General features: G+C 34.3%; 2 protein-coding genes across 3 annotated transcripts; one reads left to right on the top strand and one right to left on the bottom strand.

Annotated features, from left to right (window-relative positions):
- The first annotated feature begins 4,601 nt into the window (after positions 1 to 4,601).
- Positions 4,602 to 9,436, top strand: LOC132308490 (uncharacterized). 2 transcript variants are annotated; one of them, XM_059806583.1, is made up of 4 exons: positions 4,602 to 5,066; positions 7,163 to 7,346; positions 8,699 to 8,792; positions 8,934 to 9,094. In XM_059806583.1, the coding sequence occupies exons 1-4, from the start codon at positions 4,714 to 4,716 to the stop codon at positions 8,951 to 8,953; spliced, it is 651 nt and encodes a 216-aa protein (XP_059662566.1). In that variant the 5' UTR covers positions 4,602 to 4,713; the 3' UTR covers positions 8,954 to 9,094. The 2 variants fall into 2 exon arrangements, with proteins under 2 accessions (XP_059662566.1, XP_059662565.1); XM_059806582.1 differs by having other exon boundaries at positions 4,605 to 5,066; positions 8,881 to 9,436.
- A 2,244-nt stretch (positions 9,437 to 11,680) lies between these two features.
- On the bottom strand, positions 11,681 to 18,670 carry LOC132308488 (uncharacterized protein At4g37920). The gene is made up of 6 exons (XM_059806579.1): positions 18,232 to 18,670; positions 16,965 to 17,377; positions 16,310 to 16,478; positions 13,994 to 14,238; positions 12,793 to 12,980; positions 11,681 to 12,208 (listed from the first exon to the last, which is right to left on the bottom strand). The coding sequence occupies exons 1-6, from the start codon at positions 18,371 to 18,373 to the stop codon at positions 12,049 to 12,051; spliced, it is 1,317 nt and encodes a 438-aa protein (XP_059662562.1). The 5' UTR covers positions 18,374 to 18,670; the 3' UTR covers positions 11,681 to 12,048.
- Positions 18,671 to 18,877: the final 207 nt, after the last annotated feature.

Genomic DNA, 18,877 nt, shown 5'->3' with positions numbered 1-18,877 from the left:
GATCCTAACCACTTGCATTCATTGTTGAGATAAAGTTTTTTTTGATGAAAAAAAAAAGGCCCACCCTTCACGGGAGAAATTTCATTTGTCGTACAGGCAACCACCACTTTATTGGATTTATCAACATCTTGGACATTTTGAAAACCCTCTTTGGTTATGGCATGTTGAGATACATCACATACATCCACTAATGGCAATGGGGACTGCCTTTATATTACGCGGGAAATGTGTGGGGGTAGCTTTGGGACCCACAGTTACCTTCATCCACTATGGGCTTGTACACTCTACCCTTGAATATTACCATGCCATATGCCCCGTAACATATCTGGTTATGTGGAGAGGGGGAGAGTGTGTGTGTTTCTGTCACTTTGTCGAACTTAGTCTAGACATTGGACAGTAGTATGGTCACTGTTAAAGTCAACCTTCACATAAAACCCTAAAAACATGTTCACGGAGTGTGGGGCAACAAGTTCTTGATGATATGTTTGTTGGTCATTTGTAAGATTTTTTCATTTGGGAATCTGGATTTGGAGGTTGCTTTTCCTTTTCATGTTAAGTGGGGCTTCAGCAAGGTCATGTAATCATGTTATCTTTAACCATCATGCCCAATTTGAATAGTTTGTGAAGACAAATGAAAAAAAAACAAAACAAAACAAAACAAAATTTGTTCGTCCTACATAGAAAAATATCCGACCGAGCATGCATAAAAATCTTTATTTTCATTTAAGACAGTGTTTGGGTAGTCAATAAAAATTGATCAAAGCTAATCTCCTCATATATATATATATATATATACACACACACACACCAACATGTATCATTTTTAAAGCATGATAGTATACACTACTATATAGTAATATGTAACGTGGTGACGTGATGATGCATTATTATTCATGCTCTATATAATGAGAGCTCCTAATAAAAAATAAGGGTCAAATTTCGGACAGAAATACCCAAATTAAATAGAAGTGGTCACTTTCTTGATTCCTGAGCAACGGGGTTTTTATATTGTGGTTTACCGGCTCAAATTATGTAACTTTTTGTCTGCCAGGGGTTGTTATATAATTATATTGTTAATATGTAATTATAGTATCATTTGTCAAGAGATTGATTATTATTTTTTAAGAGGGATGACAGTTCATCTACTCAAAAAATAACTGATTAAGAAAAACAAAAGGTTATAGGTCACCAACTTTAGATATTTAATTTATAATAATAAATTGTCACTAAGTTCATCATTACTATATAAATGATTATACATTATGCCATCACTTCATAAAGCCAAAACTTTCACTATATCCTTAATTAGTATAATTATTTACTTTCTTTTTTTTTTCCCAATTTACATACCGTTTGTTAATTAGGTTTTTATTGCTTCCAAAGAAGAATTGTATAACTCAATTTTAAGTTGAATCTATAACCAAACACACAAGGTTAGATAATAGTTACTAATTAGATTAGGCATAAACAATGCATGAAAATAATCTATTCTTCATTTTACAACTTCTATTTGTAAATATTTTTTTACAACTTCTATTTGTAAATATTTTTTTGAAACTTTATATTCTCAAAATATATCTAAAGAAGACTTATTTTAGAAAGAGTTCTAAATTAGGACACATATATATGTATAATCAATAATTAATGAATGGGGAGAGGAGGAAAAAAAAAAAAAAAAAAAAAGAGGTGAGATATGAATATAAATTAATTAAGAGTTTTAATACAAAGTGAAAGGAAAGTTTTAAGAAAATAATAAGATAAATAAATAAATAAATATTTTTGGGACCTTCTATTAAAGCGGCCTCTGCTGAGGGCCGGCACTCGATCAAATAATTATTCTTCTACTTCTAAACAACCAAAAAAAACTTTAGTTTGGTTTAGATAAGCATGTTACTTTACTCTATATGAATAATGAATTGAGGTGTTAAAACAATAAAATAAAATAAAATGATTTAAAGATATCACGAATTCAATTTATGTGACCATAGTTTATGAGTGGAGATTTGTACCATATTGAATTTGGATTGTAAAGTGCTTGAGTATAAATAAGTGGGAATGCAGTACTACCCAACAGTTTAAATTTTTAGATAAATGGGCAAGCGTGATTTGTTACAGTTAGTATTAGAGTCAAACCTAGTCCTTAATCCAACGAGGGCATTGTAAGTTCGAATGGAAGAGAATGTTACAAATGGAGATTTGTTCTACATCGAATCTGAATAAAAGAATGATTCAGTATAAATAATTGAATATACAGCATTACCCAATAGTCCACCCATTACAACTTACCACTGCATTCACAAAAATTAATTCAACAATAATACAAAATGGTGAAGCCCAGCACCACACTATCATAAATTAAATTCAATTACTGGCATGTCACAGGAGTTGCGTATTTATTTGTTTTGTGTAACATTGCCAGGTAAAGTCTAAAGAGGAACCTTCGTGTAGCATTCATTCATTTTATCCCACTTCTTTCCACATTTCGTGAAGTGGTCATGCTACGCACAACTCTCTATCTTCTCGTGTAAGGATTGGTTAACTATGGAGCCTTACTTATTGATATAAAAAAAATTTTGGAGTATTTATACATAGTACATATAAGTAGAAGGCTTCATTTATATATTTATGTCATTTGTTGTAATGAATTGTCAAACCTACTTATTTAATTCGGTCCATTTATACATGAAAAATGATATTTCAATCGAAATATTTGATCGATTACTTTGGCAGAAACTCCGTAGCCTATCCAACTAGGTCACTTTCATCTCTTTCTCTCTTTCTCTGTCATCTCCTCTCTCTCCTTTCTTTCTTTTTCTCATTATATTTCTCTCTAATATCTCTTTGAAATTTTTTTATAAACTATGAAGAACAATATAATCAAACAAATAAATACACATGCATATTTACCTTCCAAAAAAAAAAAAATTACACATATGATACAATATATAAAAATATATATGAATATGATATATGATATGAAGTTGCAACCATACTTTAAAAATCAAAAGTTCTTTCGTTTTTTTTTAGTAATTAAAAGTTCTCTCTCTTCAAGTTAAGATGGTAAGAAATATTGTTTGAAGAGACGAAATGAAAAGAGAGAGATTTGATAACTATCAAAAAAGAAGAACTTAGCTTAGAACTTGACAGCCTGGGAAAGATGAATCTGCGAACGCGTATATTGTTTCTCCTTTTATTTTCTTTCCTTTTTTTAATTGTTTACCTGGACTGCCATGTATAACTAATATGCCGAAATTATTGGTCCATCTATCACTACCCTTTATGCATAAATAAAGAAATGGGGCCCTCCACCTATATATACTATGTATAAATAACCAATCAGAAACATTTGGTGCAACAATTCTGTGCAACAAATCGGTGGAAATATTATTACTCATATATTAATATGTAAACTTGTTTGATATTCTATTAATTTTAAATATTGAATTTATTAAGATTGTTTCAAAAGTTAAAATCTGAATGTTGTACGCATATATTACATTTTTACCTTAAATATCTTCTACATATAATATTATTATAAAAGATCCTATATTAAAACATAAATATGTATATAAAATAATAAATTTCACCAAAGGAATATATTAATTTATTAATAGATATTAATGTCAAACTTGATCATAAAAATTTCAAAATCAACATATAAAATAAATAATTTATGAAAATGAAATATTTATATAGTAAATTTGCATCACAAAGATAGTGTGAGTGTTTTATTGCATGATTGTTAATTATAAACTTAAGTGAACCATAATATATGTATTTATTTATTTATATTTTGTTGAATATTATGTATATTTACATGAAAATTACAATGAAACATTTGAAAAATTGGAATAAACTAAAAAATATTCATCAAAAGGAAATAACAACTCTTTACTTAATGAATATTATAATGGGCCCTAATTTAATTTTGAGCAAGAATTAAAGGGTGTTAGGGAAGAATCAAATCATTAAAATATGTAAGTGATAAATTATATTGCCTTATGAGTAATTCAAACTGTTAACCTGTGTAGGTTTCATTAGTCAAATTTATCCTTCAATTATATATAAGTAGAAGATTGTTGAAATGATCTTTGGTGATCTTTAAAATTTCTAATCAACATGAAAAATTTACTTAAAAGAGAATGTAAATGGAAGATTTTGATTGTGTAGAATTTATGAAGATTTTCAAAAAAGAATAAATATGCTATTACCCCTTTCTAAAAATGAGATCCCAATCTTTCTTTTTTTTTTGAACAAAAAATTCGATACATGGTAAAATTTTGACACAACACGCAATCAAAGGAGCTGAATACATGGTAAATTTTTATTATTATTTTTTTTTAACTAAAAAAAGGAGCTGAATTGTCATTAGGGTTAATATCCCCAATAGTCAGATTAGATATTCGTGTATAAAAAATTCACACTACATTTTTTTTCCATTAAATAAATATTTTAATATAGCAGTATATTTCTTTATCGGGGAAATAAATTCAATCTTATGGATACTTCAATAGTCAACGTGGCACAGTCCTAATTCACCGCAAATACGTCTCTCTCTTTCCCACTAAATATTTCACTATATATATATATATATATAATTCCACATATAATCGTCTCATCCACTACAAATCTAGAGATTGGAATTGGATGCTTTTCTTGTAGCGCAACGCAATCCCCATTTCAGATTTTCCTTAGGGTTTCAATATCGCGAAAATGGGAGGCGGAGGAGCCATGAGAGCTGTGGCTAAGGTGGCTGGAATCGGCGTCGTCAGCGGCGGTTTTCGTGGCATCCCCGCGTTGTCGCCTGCGGAGCACCAAGTCGCCGCCGCCGCTTGCAAAGCCTCTCGTCCTGCCTCGGCGATCCTTTCGTCCTCAGACGACGGCAAAACAAACGTCTTGAATGCTGCTGTACAGAAGCCGTGTTGGGACGACTGGGAATTCGCCGGCGGAGAGGATGAATTGATCTTAGAGTCCGGCGAACCTATGCCAAGGCTTGTCTTCGGAGAGGTTGCGACTCTTCAGGAAGCGAAAGAGGCCACTTCTGAACTCAGCGACGCTGTTGACAAGTATATATTTTTCTCCAATTTCTTGTCTTGTTCAAGTTTTTGATTTCTATTAATTATAATTACACTGTATCTTGCTTTGTCATAATATAATACAAAGATTTATATGGATTTGTTGTTTGTGAAAAAAAAAAATTTAAGAACTTTTGATTTATTTGTTTTTTTTGTTTACCGATAAAAAAAAACTTAATGACCTTTTGTTTTACATATTGAATTACTTGGAAGTCTTTGCCGCTTTTTTCCCGGATGGTGGGAGAAACCAGGTCATGATGTATAGGAAGACGGTGCTTGGTAGGATGTGGATGTGGATGATTCATGATTGAAATAAGTGTAAATGTCCTAGTGGTGTTGTGTTGTCAGCGGGGCTTGTTAAGATTGTGGGTTGTTAGTTTTCTTTCTCTCGTTTTCTCATTTTCTCACACCATGATTGATTGGATTGGATGTGTAGCTTATACCTAGTGCCATAATACCTTCTGTATTGCATCCCAATATCTTGGGAATATAAGCAAATGCATCTGCTGATTGTGCTAATACAGCACTACATATATACAGGAAGCACTTGATAAATAAATTCCAACGTGGCCTGTTACATGATATGGGTGTTGTTTTAAAATTTGGGTGCTTTTCTTCCTTCTTTGAAGAGATGGAGCATTTTGTTTATATTAGTTCATGACATATTAAACTCGTGTCTTGAATCCTTTATATATTGGTGAATGAAATGTCTCTTGTAAACTCCCCGGGGGCTGCCAGGTTTACTTCTGATTTTTGAGTTGTGATGGCAGATCTCAGCTCACTGTTTTCAAAACTAATGTGTTTGGGGTGCTGTTCAGATGTGGCGGTTCAGAATTTTTAATGGTTTGGGAAAGCTTCCATTTTTTTTCAATCACAGATTGTACAATTATGGTTCCGTGTTGCAAGGATTGTTAATTCGAACCTAGGTCAACTGTGTAGTTAACTCTTTTATCCTTGTTTTGGGAATTTTGGAGTTATGATAATATAAGTAATGTGATTTGTGGAGTTGAGTTCTAGTTGGGTTGTGGGTAATTGCTGTACATGGCTGCTCCTTAGAAGCTCTACCACTTTCTATCTAGTAACCATATTTTTACTGAAATAATATAAGTGTGTAACCAGGTTAGAGTATTAGGTTGACAACATAGGTTGAATCAAGCTTAGACGAGCAATGCCACCGGTTAACGGCGAGAGTCAAAGCACCTTTCAAGTAATAAAGTGAGTGGATCGACAAACCGTAGTCCGAAGATGCTTTGTAGAAATCCCCGGTCTAATTAATACAATGTTTTCTTTTCTTTGGCCATGTCTAATCTTGGGTCAGGATTTTCTTCTTGTAGTTCTGAATTTGAACCACTCTGACATGTCTATATAGAAATTGTGACTTAATTGTGAAGAATTTTCCGGAAGAATAATTGCTGATGATAGCTGCGGAAACAAAATTAGTTTTGACATCAGAGAAAAGTTGATACCTTTATGAGCAAAGCTTTTAATATTTTGAAGCAGGTTAGAGTGTCAATGGCCATTTCCTGACACTTCTATGCAACGTGCTAGGACTAGTTAATAAGAAGAGAGGTAGGAAGTGCTGGATGTCAAAGGTTGGTAGATACCCACTTAGAGGTTGTGGTTAGAACTTGATGCTCTTTGCAATTAAGTTCCTCTTTTATTGAGTGGTATAGTTTTTCATTAATGTTGGTTCTTCTTTTCTGTTGAGCCGTTGCAGCTAAAGCTTCAGAAATGTTTATTGCAGTAGACTGTTAGGAATTCTAGGTTATGGTTTGTAATTTGGTGACAGTGCATGTTGATATCCATTAAGATTTAGTTCAAATGATGAAACATCAGTTACTTGCTGCTTTTGAAGCCTGTATATCAACAGATCATCTAAATTTCATGTTTGTTTTGATTTCCTTATTTAACTCAGGATAAAGCTAGAATCTTATTAAGTGGGCCACAAAGTTCTGGTTAATTTTAGTGATTAGTGTTCAATTTTAGGTTTATGGACGATGTATCCTAAAACATTTGTCTTCTGCCTTTTTTTAAAAAAATTAAACCAGTGGGCATTATCTCATTTTTACCTTGACATGTTTTTTCAGGATGTATCTGTCTAAGTCTACTGTGGGCGAGGAACCAGTTAGAGCTGGTCTCGGTTCCAGCTTGTCCTTGCTTTCAAATTCAGAATATTTAGAGACCAAGGCCTGTGTTACCAGTGAGACAACACCACCTCCGACAGGTGCTCTTCAGGCATTTAGGCTCCTCAATGAAAATCCTTTGGCACAGGTTCTGATTTGAACTTCTTATCATTGTTTTTTTATTATAGGATCTTGAGTCTAATCCATGCGTAATAGGAAAATGAGAAATGAATAAAATGCTCATGATGAATAGAGGAACAATTAGAATGTAATTGCTGATGCCTCTGAATGATAAATCTGCAACATCATATGGGTCACTGAATTGTATGTTTTCTTTCTGTGTTCTTTTATATGTACTAAAGATTTTTGCTGTTTCACACCTTGAATTCTTATTTCAAGTGGTTTATAACTCTTGTAAAAAGTTACATAATTCCATGAGAGTTCTCAAATATATGGAGTCAATTGAATGTGGTCACTACCGTTAAATATTCTTATTGGCATTCCAAAGACAATATTGGCAGGCGTATATGTCAGATGCCTTAATTAAATGTGACTTGCATGTTCTATTTGGATAATATGATTTTGGCCTTTTTGTTTAGACTTCTTGTTGATGAAGAGATTTCCAGATTTTGTTGTTTGATTCAAGTGAAACTAAATCTGACCAAATTTGGCTAGATATATATTATCTTGTAGAAACTCTTGAAATTGAACTGAATATCTTGTAGCCTTTTTGGAATGCAATAGATGTCATTGATGCTATGTCACTGACTCACTGGATAATAAAATGTTGCAGCACTGGTATTTGAGAATGCAAGAGCCTAACTAATTCTGCATGAACTAGAATATTGTGCCTTATCTGATGGAATAAGTTGTGGATTGTGTTATATACCTATAATTGGGTTGTTGAATGTATGTACTTGGGTTCTATTTCTCACCCACGAGCTTTTTATCTTTACCAAAGAAATTGTGTACTTGAAAAAGTACTTATCCAAATTGTTGGAGTTCAATTTGTAACATGTGGGTACATCCAGATACCAGGAAGTGTTATGCTTGATAATTTTTAATCAGATAGCTCTTGGGGTCCCAAATTCAGGAAATTAGCTAAAAGATTCCTTTTTAACAGTGTATTTTCAAGAGTTTTCGACTGCGTACTGTGCTAAAGCAAAAGGTCTCTCTACCAAAAAGGGTGCAGCTTTAGTTCTTGTTTATTCTATAACATGGGGTGAAAAAAAATGTATACGCCTGATAATTATGTTCCCTTTATATATTCTAAAAATTTATGATGTGTTACATGCTATCTCAAAAGTGCTAGATCTAAACACGTACACAATTTTTTTTTGCTAATTATGAAGAAAAAAAAAATCAGCTCTGTTTTATATTGCTGGCCTTTCGCTCCTTGTTCTATGTGCTAGTTTTAGGCTACACACTACATAATTTGATAATTTGACCAATATATCTACTCCATGGATATAATGAGTGATTTGGTTTGTTTGTGCGTAGAGTGTTGTTGCTTCAATTGCTTCTGACCCAAATGTGTGGCAAGCTGTATTTCAAAATCCGGAATTTGTGAGTTACATCGACTTAAAAAAGACTGGTAAGAGTTGATCTGTCTTCCATTCATTTATTTGATTTTTGTTACTTCAAAATTTTATAATCTCTCATGTCAAGTGCTCCTATAACAGATAAAAATTCTGATGTAAACAAATCGTTTGCTGATGCTGAAATCCAATGTCAGCTTTATCCAGAGAGAGTTGATGATTCATCAAAATCAGGGCATTCTGAAGAGCCTGGAAATGGGTTTCTGGATTTGCTGCAGGACGTTAAGCTAACAGTGGTTGATATGATGAACAGCTTATCTGATTATTTTCAGTCTTTCTTTGGAGGTTCGTCCGCAGAAAAATCTGCAACTGCTGATGGAAGTGGCCCATCAACCTTTGTTGATAAAACCCTGGGAGCATCCTTCCTAGGATTGGCGGTCATGGTTATTATGATGGTGGTGCTGAAGCGAGGTTAAACTAAATAAATACTCATTTATTTGAAACATACATATCCATGTAATGTTTCTTATGTTTTCTTATTTGGATAACACTAGTTTGGATTGTCGCTGAATGTGCAAACTGCAAATGATCATATTTCATATGGCTTATTAGTTGCTCCGTGATTACATGAGAAGTTACTATGTACGGCTTTTGTGGCTTTGGGTTTTTGAATAATTTTTTACTATTATATGTTTTGGCATTTGTGTTTTTGGTCGAACTTATGTATTTTATCCACTGCAGGTATTTTCTGAGTATAATTTCAGCTCAATTTAGAATCTCAGCTTTATTTTTTTGAATTATCAAACTTTTGGCTTTTGCCATGAAAACTACGTTCTCCTAAATAAGCACATTGATATAAGTGGTCAACACCCTTATCATTGATAGCAATTGGTGAATTGGCTGCAGTTTCACATGGCTGTAGATGAGAATGCCAATACAAAATTGTGGTGGATTTGAACTTTAATTCCGGTTGTGGATGTGATGATTGATCGTTGGCTTGGCGCTTATCCTGGACATATAATGAAAGAGCCAAAGATGCACAATGGTTGTGGAGGTGAGAAGCCGAATCATTGGAGGTTGTGATTGTGGCCTTTCTCAAAACCCTAGCACCATTTGTTTCATCTAAGGAGAGAGATGGCGATGCTGCAATGAGGTCATTGGAGGTTGTGATTTAGGACTTTCTCATAATCCTAACACCATGTCATTTACCGTACATCTTTCTGTGGTTCATCGTATTAACCAATTCAAAACCTTTTTTCAAGGGTATGATACCGTTACACATCTCCCTCACTTCTCCAACCATAAGAACCAAACCCAAGCGCATCTCCCTCACTTCTCCAACCATAAGAACCAAACCCAAGCGCAAGTACGAAGTAGCCTCATTTGAAGTACCTTGTACTAGTGGGAAGTTTCCTACTACCCAATCCTTCTGCTTTCCTAACCGACCAAGAAAAAAATAAGTTTAGTTTTGTGTACTCGTGTGTGTGAGAGAGAGGAATCCTAATTTTAAAAAAGAGGACACGAAGCACCCCTGCGAGTGAGATCCTTAGATGGATGAACCATATGAATATATATTTTCATTTATATGTTCAATTTACTTAATTTTTAAAGGGTTTGTTGAATAAATCTGTTGAAAAAGAGTTGGTAACCTCTTCTATTTTTAAAATTTCAAAAGTGCCTTTTTTATGTGTCAAGAATGTTGGTACTAATTTTGTATACATTTAAACATTAAATAGGCCTGTTTGGTGTGCTTCAAGACTTGCCCAAATAAAACACTCTCTCTCTCTCTCTCTCTCAATGGTATTATCTCTCTCTAAATTTGTTTTCTCTTTTCTCTTTGTTTTAAATTTTCTCTCTATAATATCTTTTTGTGACCATTTCTCTATCTCAATTTTTTCTCTCTAAAATATCTTTTTGTGGCCCATTTATATCTCTAATTTTTTTTCTCTCTCTCTATAATATCTCTTTGTGGCTATCTCTCTATCTCAATTTTTTGTCTCTCTAAAATATATATATATATATATATATCACTATTTTTTTTTCTCTCTTTCTAAAATATCTCTTTGTTCTAATTTTTTTTTTTTCACTATAATATCTCTTTATGGCCGTCTCTCTACCCATCTCTCTCTAATTTTTTTTTTTTTTCTCCCTAATTTTTTTCTCTATCATATCTGTTTGTTTTAAAAAAAATTTCTTTCCATAATATCTTTTTGTAGCCGTTTCTCTATCTCAATTTTTTCTGTAAAATACCTTTTGTGGCCGCCTATATATACATCTCTCTAAATTTTTTTCTCTAGAAATTCTGTGGCAGCCAATATTGTTTTTCTAATTTTGTTTTTTCTCTCTAAAAATCCTTTTGCTCCCAATAGTATCTCTCTCTAATTTTATTTTTCTCTCTAAAATTTCTCTCTGTGCCAATCTCTCTCTAAATTTGTGTTTTTCTGAATTCTTTTCTTATTTGTTTCTTCTTTGCTTTGCTGTAATATTTTGTTTCTCATTTTTTTTCCTCTTAAATTTTGCGTTAACAGCAATGGAATTGGTTAGAAATTCAAGGAGCCAATCAAAACCACTCATACCACTGCATCTAACATAAATTAGAGTAAAGAACATAATCAACCAAAATGAGCAAAAAATTTATAACATCAGTAATTGTCATGGTGTATTGCATCTCATCATTCAATCAAACCATGACCAAAGAGAGTTGAGAATTGACTGAGACACACATCTCCTCCCTCACCAACTGTTTAAGTATACTGCAAGCGTACAGCTTCAGTCTCAACCACAATAAACATTAAAAACAAGTTGTAACACCGTGAGAGTAAGATCGTTCATGTTTTAAGAGAGCGACTGAGGAGGTGCGTAGTGGTGTCTAAGGCTTTGGGTGTGTTTGGTGGACACAGCACCTCATAGAATAAGTTTTCATGCATCTTATACCAGCAATACATCCTTAAAAATCCTGAATTTGCATAAGAAAATTTTCCATTCATATTAACGTCATATACCTCTAAAAGATGCCATATTATACATCAAAACTAACATGATACTATAGTTGGACGCACTCCAATTAATCTAAGATGATCAAGCATATGTGCAGTGTCGTATAGAGAGGTTCTCCTATATCTCGTGCCCAAATTCCGACGAGTCATCATCATCTATCACCTTTTGTAGCTGAATACAGTTCTCTGGATATTTTCTAGCAATGGACAGCCACAATTAAGGATTGACATCCATGAACTTCGAGAAATCCACAGTAAGATTGAGGATTTTCAGACCAAGGAACCTATAAAAGCTCATGGGAACTATAATTAATAGTCACATGAAGTTGTTCTGGACTAGCTTCTTTAACTCTTCCAGTTTTTGGATGATCTTCGGGTTCATCAAATCCCTGGCTTCCCTTATAAGAGTGCCTTCTCTGCTGAAATGATAAGCATCCACCACTGCCTTAATCCAGGTGTGCAATTCCTCTGGTGTCCTGTTAATGTCATGCTATCGTCACATCAAAAAGATTGAGAAGCAACAAAATTTACAAAAATCCTCATCTGTGTAGTTTCTAAAATAAAAACAAACATATATATATAAAATAAAATAAAAATCGATCATGATTATTGTTTTTTAATGGATTATTCTGTACCAAAGGACACTCAAAAAGGAACAATCATATGATTGGCCGTCAACAGTACAGTGTCAACACTTGGACAATTGTATTATATTCAGTCTATGTAGAACTGCATTTAATTTCAACAAGAGTAATAATACTTGCACCGATCACTTAGGCGAATTGTTAGGCCTAGTATATATGATTGGTCATTAATGCATTAGATAAGGAAGTGGAGGGTCCCATTTTTTATATTTGACATGCATTGACTAATCAAATATAGTAGGCCTAACAATTCTGCGTAAGTGATAGGTGCAAGTATCATTACTCTTTCAACAATGAAGTAATTAAGTTTTAAATACATTCCTACTTGGGCAATTATATTATCTTCAGTCTGTAAAACTGCATTTAATTTCAACAATGGAGCAATTAATTAGAGCAATTAAGTTTCAAATACATACGTGTATAGGAGGTCTACATCCTTCCCTTCAAGTTCTGATCCCGGAGTGAACGCATCTTTCAGGGCGCATAATTGCTCCTCAGGATCCTCAATTGTGAGAAGATACTTAATTATCCTAATCTCCTTTGGAATAAGCCTTTGAAGGTTACCTCTTGCACTCATGTACAAATGATACAATATGTCTTTTACCTGGAGCATGACAAATAAATAAATAATGACAACTAAAGCAGCATTCAGAGATTATCCCATTTTGTTATTTACATTTGAAACAAGTCATTTCTCTGTTCCCTCCCACCCCCAAAATAAAAGTTTACTTAATTCTACATGTTCTTTCAACAATATTGGTTCCAACTTTTCTATTTACTGAACATATATATACAAATCTCCATTGCATGTGATGACTTCATTCCAAAGCACGTGCAATGGTGAACCTTTCTTTCTTTTCTTTCCTTTTTCTTTTTTATTGCATAGATATAAACTGCAAATATTCACCTAGTAACAGTGTTGAATGGTTATTGTGAGTTGTAGATGACAAACACTAATTGTAAGAAACAAGAAACTTGATGCAGATATTTCATCACATTCCTGCATTATGACTATAACAGGTTTTAGGACCAACCTAATATGCATCCATTAAATGTTGAAGGACCCAACCCAACCCAACCCAACCCACCCCCAACCCAAACCCAAAAAAAAAAAAAAAAAGTCAATTGGTTATGATAGCACTGCACCTTCTCCCCCAAAAAACAAATATATATACACACACTATACTCTGAGATATTCTTGGCCTGCCACGTCAGCTTACACATCACCAGGTGTGCACATTGTAGCTGTTTTTCCTCCTCTACAAACGAAGGTTAATCGCCTTATAGTATTGATATTGGACCTATACACTACAAATGAGACGGTTAAGTCACAAGGGCCACAACATCACTATAAATACATTATATTCCTTTCTCTCCCCTGCTTTCTGTTATCTTGCCTATCATCATACTCCTGAACGCAGAAACAGTGGAAGAAGTTTGGTCTACCAACAGATTGTTCACCATATTCTTATGGGTGGCTCAAAAGATTAAGTAAAATTTCCAATATGTTCAATTATCATTGAAGACTTCCAAAAATCACAAAAAGCCAGAATTACCACCTGAGTTAACAAGTAGAAATTTATAAAGAGGCATCTTCTGGTAAAGCAGTTAATATACCTCATCTTTCATCATATTTGACTCCTTGGCAGCCGACCAAGCTTTTGTGATCATAAGCACCAATGCTGAATCAAGTTGATTTTTCTCAGCCAGATTGTCTATCTTTCGGCAAGCAGCATCTAAAGAAGGAGAATTAATTATATCTTGAAATTTCAACTCCGCAGCATTCAGTGCTTCAATACTTTCTGATGCAGTATCATATGCCTGTACAGCAGCCAAGCACATGTTTCCAAGCTTTGCCAAGTCTAATCAGACAGAAAAGTGAGATAGTATCAGGGTTGTACACTGTAAATAATTCAAACTAAGGGATGCAATTCTATATCCAGCTATTTGGCAAGCAAAATCCATAGGCCCATCACGTGAGGACAGGACAGGCCTAATTTTATCAGCCAGGTTACTTAGAAGGCCAGGAAATCCAGGCCTGCAAAGGCCTATGCAGGCCCAGTTTTCCACTCAAGTGCTCAAAATGTCTAATCATGTAAATCTCTTATCTTCCTATTGGCTAATTTTAATTTTATGCGCATTTAATCTTAAATATGCGAAGGTTTGAATTCAAGACTTCGTTCCTTGTGAGTATAAAAAGGGTTTTCTCCACAACAAGAAGTTAGGTTGGGTTGGACTTGAGCCATTAAAACGTAAAGACAACATGGCAGTGTCTCAGAATTAACTATGGATTTCAAATACCAAGCTGGAATGGAGCAAGGCTGTCAAATGTAAGTCACTGTGCATTAAGCCAGTGTGAACCAGGCAGATTCTACCTGTTTGTATGGAGAAAAAACAAGAAATTTCCCCACAAAATTGATCCCACTAATGTACATGGAGCATGCAACAATAGCAAGATAGCTATTAAAAACCCAAACTATTGAACTTGATATAATACAGAAAACTTCACCCAGTTCTATGCTACATAGAAGGAAAGACACAAAGGAGCCTTTATGAAAACAAAGAAAAGAAAAAAACAAATACTGATCTTTATTGCTGACAACCCCCAAACAAACCCCCACCCCTCTTTTCCGCTCCTCTTTTCAGTCATTAGCATAATAAGTTCACAATGGAATATACAGTGGCAGCTCTGGATATAATTTGTTGTGGTGAACAGAGATTATTTTACAATTTTTAAAAGATAAATTATTTCATATTAAATAAACAGAAATAGCAAACTTGATCTAATTGGATTGTCTTCCTATTAGAGGTTTAGAAAATCTCTCTGAGCTTTCATTACTTATGTCTCAATTTAAATCAATGCATCTGACTCCTGTTTCCTCTGCACTTCTTGCTTAAACAACTTGCATAACAGCCTTTTTTTTTTTTGGTTACAAGATATTCTTTAGTTTATACAAGACACAAACAAAGCAAAGTAAAAATCACCATTGGTAATTGACCTATACGTATATAGTGTCTTGATTGGAATACGACCTACGCAAACCATCAGAGGCATTGCCCAGGCAAACCTGAATGATGTTTTGATTATTATGGTTCTATTTAGGTTCTGGGATTTACGACTAGTAGTAAGAGTAAGAAAAAGAAATTAATTAAGGAAATGCAATCGAAGCCAATGATTTGGGGAAATATGTGAAGTAGGTGTTCTTTGTTAACGCAGCCGAGACCCTTTGTCCCAGCCATTGTAGCATGTTTGTCTCCCAGGGCATAAGGGGCATGATGACTTGACGTCATCCTCTCCTATACAGAATGGTAAAGGGTCATTAATTGTTAAGCAGACCTGACTACTATGCTATACCCTCATTTGAAGAAAACTAAAGCAGACTCAAGTTTGTGAGAAGTTTTCTGTGGTCCGTTGCTCCTTCAAGACGACCTCTGTCTCCACTCTCCAGTATCCTACATTATCGTATTAATAATCCCCTCAGAAATCAACTTTAGATAACTTGGCCAAGTAAGCTCAACAACTAGTGGATATAACACGTTACATAAATGCTACATTGTTGTATCTCTTAACAATTAACAGAACAAGTAAAAAATACTCTATGTAATTTGTTTAACCGCTTAATGGAATCTGCAGTGGGTGACAAAGACATATACAGGTTTAGCCAATCAGGTGCTCGTAGATATGGATCCAACTCCTAACTCTTTGAACTAATATCCAATGAGAAGGAGCAATACATTGGTGACATCAATAAAACAATTAGAAACTACTCAGTCATCAGTATGTCATACCTCCTGAAACTAATGACATCACCCAGATGGACAATAAGGACATAAGAGATAACAAGTTGAACAAAAGAAGCTAGCAGAAAAAAGAAAAGAAAAGAGAAGAGAAGAGACAGACAGACAGAGAGAGAGACAGGCATAAAGTCTCACCATTTTGTTCCACTGGATTGTCGTAATAAGATTCTGCTACAGTGTGAAGATGCATAAAGAATTCTTTTGTAAAATCTTTACGACGCCTAGCAACAATTTCATTGATCTCAGACGGTGCCCCCCTGATCACTTTAAGAAGTTCATTATGTCTTTCAACATCTTCATCAATCTGCAGAAAAGAAGTTCCAAGTGAATTCCCAAATAATCACACTACAAACAAAGCTTCTTAGCATTGCTTCTTTTCTTTTTCTTTTCTTTTTTTAACTTATCAAAGAATAAAATAAAAATAAAAATAAAAAACCTAAGAAAGGGAGCATGCCCATTTACCAGATAAGTTGACCAGTATGTAACTCCAGGAAAAAAAGAATTATTATTATTAGCAAGGAATACAAGGAACTGCATGACCAAGCATCTATGTTAAAGATGTATCCATTTAGCGTTTGGGATGGGATTGTTGTTCATGGCTACATGCATATCCCAACAAGAGACTAGCAGCTTCTTCACATTTCTTTTGTTGTATAATATTCTAAAACAAAATACAACATCAATCTTTGCCTTCAGATAACTAATTCTTAATTCAATAAATGAAATTAATCGAACATCATTTTAGCATTTTATAACTTGACCAACTTTAAGTCAGAAGAAAAATAAACACCTCTTTTAGCTTCCTTCCAAGCCGTAGTAGCTTGTGTTTCATACCAGGATTGTCCTCACTATCCGCTCGGTCCAAACAGCGCTTATAGAAGTGAGGCCGGATATCGCTCCATTCTTTGCTGAAAGCTATCAATCTTCTCCAGTCGGTTGGTGTGGGCTTGTCAACCATGAAAACCTCAATTAGCTTGTCACAAACCCGAATCATTTTATGGTCATCCAAGGCTTCGATATCATCCTCACTGTCCCTTGTTTCAGCATTCCTTGTGATCTCTCCATGATTGGCTGTGGGATCAGATAGATCAGGAAAGGGATTCTGTTCTTTGGTATGATCATTTGGTACCACGGGTGTATCGCCAACAACAGCTGTGCGAGAGGACCACTGCAGCCTGACTGGATTAACCAACAAACTCTGACCTGGCATTGCAAATCAGTCATCAATTACAACAACATGGCCTAGCTCACTTTCGAGCATGACAAAGCACTTGAAGGAGGGCAGATTGATGATTGAGCAATATCTAACTTTCTCATAGAGTGACTTAAGGAAAATGAACCTGTCGGAATTCCTAGAGATAGCTAATGCACGAATGAAGTTTTGATGACTCTAATAAGTAAATTACCTAAAAAGTCAACAGAAAACAAATTAGAAAAATGTTGACAGACCATAATGAATTCTGCTTTCAGCCACCTTCAATTAGATGCAATGCAAATTAACAATCCATCGCGCACAGAAAGTTGATAGAACATAAGAATTGTTCAATTATGTTTTTTTTTTGGTTCTAATCCTCCATTTACTGCGAAAAAATCACAAAAATAAAATAAAACATGGAATTTAACAACTGCTGCCACAACCAAATCCTGTTATAAGAATCCAAGTTCTCATTGTCTTCTCCACATTTTTCTTGGCACAAAATCAGAGCATGTCCTTTCCTAACTCCACTTAGTCTCAAGCTTCCTTAAACACACTATTCAACCACTTCAATTGAACCCAATTCATTCAACAAGTAACAGGGGCGAAAAATACTTTAAATACATCAACAGTACTGCATCAGATTACCACCATTACACCATCTATCATCAGATTCGACTATCAAAATTATCTTCACACGCTACTTAATAAAAAAAACAAATAGTCCATAGCCCATTTAGTTTTCGAAAAAAATGAAAAAAAAAAAAAAGTTTTATTTTTAAATTTCCTTTTTTTCCATTCTAACAATCTCTCAGCAACCAAACGTAAGATAAGTGGTTCGGATAAAAGTAGCAAAACTTACTTTTAGATTTAGAAGCGAAATACGATAGATTTCGATTTGAATTCCTGATGAGAGAGAGAGAAGGGGGGTAGTCTCTAGAATTAGAAGCGAGCAACGTGACTGAGAAGGAACAGTGTGGGTGGCTGAGAGCCATAGAAGCCATCTCCGTCAAACGTATTTATACCTTTACTAGTTTCTCTATCTAGTCCTTCGAAACAGCCATATCTATCAACACCTTACCAAAGAGAGAACATTTCGTGGCGGTGAACTAGGGTTTCAAAGCTGCACTGAAAATGCTATTATTTTGAAGGTGCAGCAATGGTGATACTTACTAGGGTTTCAAAGCTGCGAGTTTTGGTTTCTGATTGTGATGTATGGGAGTCAGGTTTTAGGATTGAGTTTAGGAGCTGTGCAGAGAGGAGGAAGAGTGCATTTGATTGAATGTTCGAGACAGACTTGGTCTTTGGAATGGCGTCGTTTTGAATTTTTGTTTTTTAAATTGGTGACATGGCAGACTGATAATCATTGATGTGGCACCGAAATAGAAATACTCCTTACCAAATATATATACGGAGTATCATCAATTTTATTAAAAATATATATAAAAAAATCTTTGGTAAGACTCTGTGCATTGGAGTTAAATAATTATAACCATAATTGTAGGATT

The sequence above is a fragment of the Cornus florida genome, unplaced genomic scaffold, assembly GCF_030987335.1.
Source record: "Cornus florida cultivar Cherokee Brave unplaced genomic scaffold, ASM3098733v1 CherokeeBrave_3.0.0_Hap2_Chr05, whole genome shotgun sequence".
Taxonomy (NCBI): domain Eukaryota; kingdom Viridiplantae; phylum Streptophyta; class Magnoliopsida; order Cornales; family Cornaceae; genus Cornus; species Cornus florida.
The sequence above is the reverse complement of the archived record's forward strand: the minus strand, read 5'-3'. Positions and strand labels throughout refer to the sequence as shown.

What these genes read in the sequence shown, in the direction of transcription:
- LOC132308490 (XM_059806582.1), top strand. Translation starts at nt 4,714, where the DNA reads ATGGGAGGCGGAGGAGCCATGAGAGCTGTGGCTAAGGTGGCTGGAATC. An exon ending in ATGAAAATCCTTTGGCACAG is followed by an intron (nt 7,347 to 8,698) that starts GTTCTGATTTGA and finishes GTTTGTGCGTAG; the next exon opens with AGTGTTGTTGCTTCAATTGC. An exon ending in CATCGACTTAAAAAAGACTG is followed by an intron (nt 8,793 to 8,880) that starts GTAAGAGTTGAT and finishes CTCCTATAACAG; the next exon opens with ATAAAAATTCTGATGTAAAC.
- LOC132308488 (XM_059806579.1), bottom strand. Translation starts at nt 18,373, where the DNA reads ATGGCTTCTATGGCTCTCAGCCACCCACACTGTTCCTTCTCAGTCACG. An exon ending in TTGGAAGGAAGCTAAAAGAG is followed by an intron (nt 16,479 to 16,964) that starts GTGTTTATTTTT and finishes TCTTTTCTGCAG; the next exon opens with ATTGATGAAGATGTTGAAAG. An exon ending in CAATCCAGTGGAACAAAATG is followed by an intron (nt 14,239 to 16,309) that starts GTGAGACTTTAT and finishes CTGTCTGATTAG; the next exon opens with ACTTGGCAAAGCTTGGAAAC.